The sequence below is a fragment of the Arachis stenosperma genome, chromosome 4 (genome assembly GCF_014773155.1).
Source record: "Arachis stenosperma cultivar V10309 chromosome 4, arast.V10309.gnm1.PFL2, whole genome shotgun sequence".
In the NCBI taxonomy this organism is placed as follows: domain Eukaryota; kingdom Viridiplantae; phylum Streptophyta; class Magnoliopsida; order Fabales; family Fabaceae; genus Arachis; species Arachis stenosperma.
This window is the reverse complement of record NC_080380.1, coordinates 129076632-129080676: the sequence shown is the minus strand read 5'-3', so window position 1 is coordinate 129080676 and position 4045 is coordinate 129076632. Positions and strand designations below refer to the sequence as shown.

The window sequence follows — 4045 nt, the reverse complement described above, 5'->3', positions numbered from 1 at the left end:
AAGAAGTTAACCGTCAGTTGTTAAGCTGGAACTATCTAGAAGTGACCAGTTAGTTAAAGCCAACTCACACTCTCTTTTCACTTCACTGTTTCTTTTCTTTATAAGCTGCAAAACATTGTCACTGTAGCTGATTTTCACTTTCCCTTTCTCTTCAATACAAGAATCTGCTCTGTCCTCTCTCTTCTGTTCTCTTTTCTCATGCTCCATTAACCACTTTCAAGATTCACACTTAAATTACTGATACTTTCATAAGCAATGTATTTAATAATCTCATCATCAACTAAAACAAGCTAAGCGAGTGTGTGAATGTGATAACAATTTAACAAACATTTAATTTCACTAGCTAAACATGATTTTGATGCTGGTTTTCTTATTTTAATGACCATGTGTATTTCAATTCACATTAAAATTTTATAAAACTGCTTGCATATATAAAACAATTAGGGAAACTCGAAATAATTAATTTTCTTTTTAAAAAAAAACTGGTTAATACAAATATTCAAATAATAACAATTATATTTCTCATAAGATGAAAATTCAGGTGCAGTTAACTTCACGTGAAATTGATAGGTGAAAACGGTTAAATAATTTGACTGTTTTGATTAAATTTTCATCTAACAGCTCTCAATTATCAGCTTGAGTACACATGAGTTTTCACCTTCGCATAAACTGTTTCATTTGGCACATCAATCATGCGTAAGTTCTCCTAACTAGAGCAATATTTAATGGTCAAATTTAATATTGTCTCAATGCTAGGAAACAACCAAACTTCACAACAAAAACAAGAAGCAATGGAGGCATGACGAAGTTGTTGATAAAATTTAGAGGTATAAATATTGGGGCAATATTAGCATCTCTTATAAAGCCACTATACCAACCCAACAACAATAAAATGGAGATAACAAGTCATCAAGCAAAAAACATTTTCAATGTTATCGAAAGAAATTGGTCAACCCCAAAAATACTAGAAGAAGCAATGTAAAGAAGGATCAAGGAATAACAAGGAGTAGCAATAACAATAATAATCGGGAATTTGAGGATGAAATCATATGTGGCTCATTTAGAAGTTGCAAAAAATCATCAAGAAAGTTGGAGATGGATTTGGGAGCAATTAGAGGTACAGTCAATGCCATGGGGATGAACATTGCTGATAAGAAAGGTAGTAGATCAAAGAGGAGATCTCAACCTAATTCTTGTGACACTACACCAATTCATGAAGGATTTTCATTATACACTAATAATAATAATAATAATAATAATAATAATAATAATAATAATAATAATAATAATAATAATTCCATTCAGGCAGCTATTGCCTATTGTAAAAGTTCATTTGGCCAAACATCTGATTTTTCATTCTGATGTTTTATTTTGGAGTGAATTGTGTAAAATTTTAAGTTATTTAGAATATTTTAAATTAAAAGGAGAAAAAAAGAGTTTTATTTTTTGGGATCGGACAACAATTCTTTGTTAGACTATAAGATTATGATAAAAAATTGAGTGATTTTAGAATACAGAAATTGGAAAAAACTTGAGAGCATTGTAAATCAGAGGACTTTGAAACCCCCTCCACCCCAAACAATGCAATTAAGAGTATAAAATTGACAGAAAAATTCAGTTAGAGTCAAGGCGTGCAATCAAAACTTAAAAAAGAGAGTTAAAGTGAAAGTAATGTTGTTTAGATTTTAGATACATTGCATTACGCCTTTTAAAAGATTCCTACCGGAAAAGGAAAACCGTGTCGTATCCTTGGTTGTGTTGGTCACCACCTTCAAACGTGCAAAAGAACTTGCTAAGAAACTACGCACGTTTATGAAATTGACAAAAGTAAAAAATCATGCTGATGTAGTTATTATTTGTGTAACATCACAATGGGAAGCAAGGCAGCCTTTAGCTACCTCGGTTACCGAAACTAGAAAACAGGGAGAGTTACTAACGAACCTGCAATTATGATAATTATAGTATTACGTAGCATAATAACTTTCTCGCTTCTTCCTAGAAATATCTTCAGTCTTTGGTAGGAAGATTCATAGAAACTTCTTGTGGTTGCATTTCTCTTCTGCAATTCTTCTTATTTATATTCTTGTTTTGCTTCGTCACAAAAAATGAACCACTGTCTTGCTCAATTTTCTCTTCTAAACTGTGCTTCATCTTTGTGTGTGTGTTAAGCGTTTTGGAACTGAAGGATGGGCCAAGCACTTGGTTGCTATCAAGTTGAGGAGTCAAATGTGGCTATCAAGCAATATTTTGGAAAATTTGAGGAAATTCTGGAGCCTGGATGCCATTGCTTACCTTGGTGTCTTGGTTACCGGATAGCTGGTGAACTATCACTACGAGTCCAGCAACTCGAGGTTCGTTGCGAAACGAAAACCAAGGTAGAGTGCTTCCTTTCCTCCATTTGCACTGTTTCATGGGTCTGTTATTTTGTTAGATTTTGACTGTCATCAAATTGTTAGGACCATGCATTTGTCACTGTGGTTGCGTCCGTGCAATACCGAGCTCTGGCTGACAAAGCATCTGATGCCTTCTATAGGCTTTCAAACACAAGGGGGCAGATCCAATCATACGTTTTTGATGGTAGGTGGGGTGGTTTTTCTGCTTCATTCGTTCATGGTTTTCTTTTGTGGATTATTTTAATTTTTATGTGGATTATGCTCATTTCTTCAGTTATTCGGGCCAGTGTGCCAAAATTAGAGTTGGATGCCGTGCTTGAACAAAAGAATGATATAGCAAAGTCTGTTGAAGAGGAGCTTGAGAAGGTACGTATTATACTTTTCTACACTCTCCTGCTTCCTATTTGCTTTCTTAATATTGAGAATATTTCCTCAATACATCAGTGAAGGTTGCAATTATTCTCTCATTAAAAGTTACTTCATCCATAATATTTTAGGCCATGTCTACCTACGGATATCAGATAGTCCAGACCCTGATTGTGGATATCGAACCGGACACTAATGTTAAGAGAGCCATGAATGAGATCAATGCAGGTAACATGTTTTAAATATATTTATTTGCATTAGATTTGCTCACAAATGTGCTTCAATATGTCCTGATCTGTGTGCTTTTTGTTCAATAGCTGCTAGACTGAGGGTGGCTGCAAATGAAAAAGGTGAAGCAGAAAAAATTCTGCAAATCAAGAAAGCTGAGGGAGAGGCAGAGTCCAAATATCTGTCGGGACTCGGTATGGCTCGCCAACGCCGGGCCATTGTGGACGGGTTGAGGGACGGCGTCCTTGCATTCTCCGAAAATGTGACTGGAACAAGGACCAAGGATGTGATGGAGATGGTGCTGATGACTCAGTACTTTGATACTATGAAGGAAATCGGGGAATCTTCAAGGTCCTCAACGGTGTTCATACCTCATGGCCCTGGTGCGGTGAAAGACATTGCTACGCAGATTCGAGACGGCCTCCTTCAGGGAAATGCCTCCCAGAACTTAATTCAAGAATTGTAAAAGTGACCACATAAAATTTCTATATAAAATTAGTCTATTTAAGTTGTAACCTAAGAACATATGAATTATGTATATTTTTTATTTTTTAAACAAATTTTTCTTCTATAACAAAGTTTTAATTATTATTTTATTAGCATCATTCTTCGTTCTTTTAAAAGGTCAAATTTGCATTTAATAGATAGAAATAGTGATTATTTATGTTGACTTGCAAAGTTAAATAATTTTATTTTCTTTAAGAAAAATATACTAGGTGAACTCATTTCATTTAAAATATTGTGGACAACTGTAGTGATTAACAGTTTTTCAATTAATTCATTTCTTATTTTGACATCTTTTACTTTATAATATCAAATTTTAAGGAAATGTTTATCTCACAAATAGAAAACAAAACTAATTACTGTTGGAATAAATATATAATATTATATGTAAGTGTATAATTATAGATGTTTTATATATGAAATTAATGTGTGAAATAGACATTATTGTTACATATTAGCTTGTTTGTTAATTAGTATAATTAATTAAACTCTAATAGTACTATATATGAGGGTTTTATCACGTGTAAACTTAACAAGTGTTGAAAGGGTATTCA

At 33.5% G+C, this 4045-nt stretch overlaps 1 protein-coding gene across 1 annotated transcript; it reads left to right on the top strand.

Moving 5' to 3' along the window:
• Positions 1 to 1668: 1668 nt before the first annotated feature.
• On the top strand, positions 1669 to 3503 carry LOC130976138 (hypersensitive-induced response protein 2-like). Its single transcript, XM_057900905.1, has 5 exons — positions 1669 to 2375; positions 2457 to 2577; positions 2668 to 2759; positions 2891 to 2987; positions 3077 to 3503. The coding sequence occupies exons 1-5, from the start codon at positions 2187 to 2189 to the stop codon at positions 3451 to 3453; spliced, it is 876 nt and encodes a 291-aa protein (XP_057756888.1). The 5' UTR covers positions 1669 to 2186; the 3' UTR covers positions 3454 to 3503.
• Positions 3504 to 4045: the final 542 nt, after the last annotated feature.

What these genes read in the sequence shown, in the direction of transcription:
- LOC130976138 (XM_057900905.1), top strand. Translation starts at nt 2,187, where the DNA reads ATGGGCCAAGCACTTGGTTGCTATCAAGTTGAGGAGTCAAATGTGGCT. An exon ending in GTTGCGAAACGAAAACCAAG is followed by an intron (nt 2,376 to 2,456) that starts GTAGAGTGCTTC and finishes TCAAATTGTTAG; the next exon opens with GACCATGCATTTGTCACTGT. An exon ending in CCAATCATACGTTTTTGATG is followed by an intron (nt 2,578 to 2,667) that starts GTAGGTGGGGTG and finishes TCATTTCTTCAG; the next exon opens with TTATTCGGGCCAGTGTGCCA.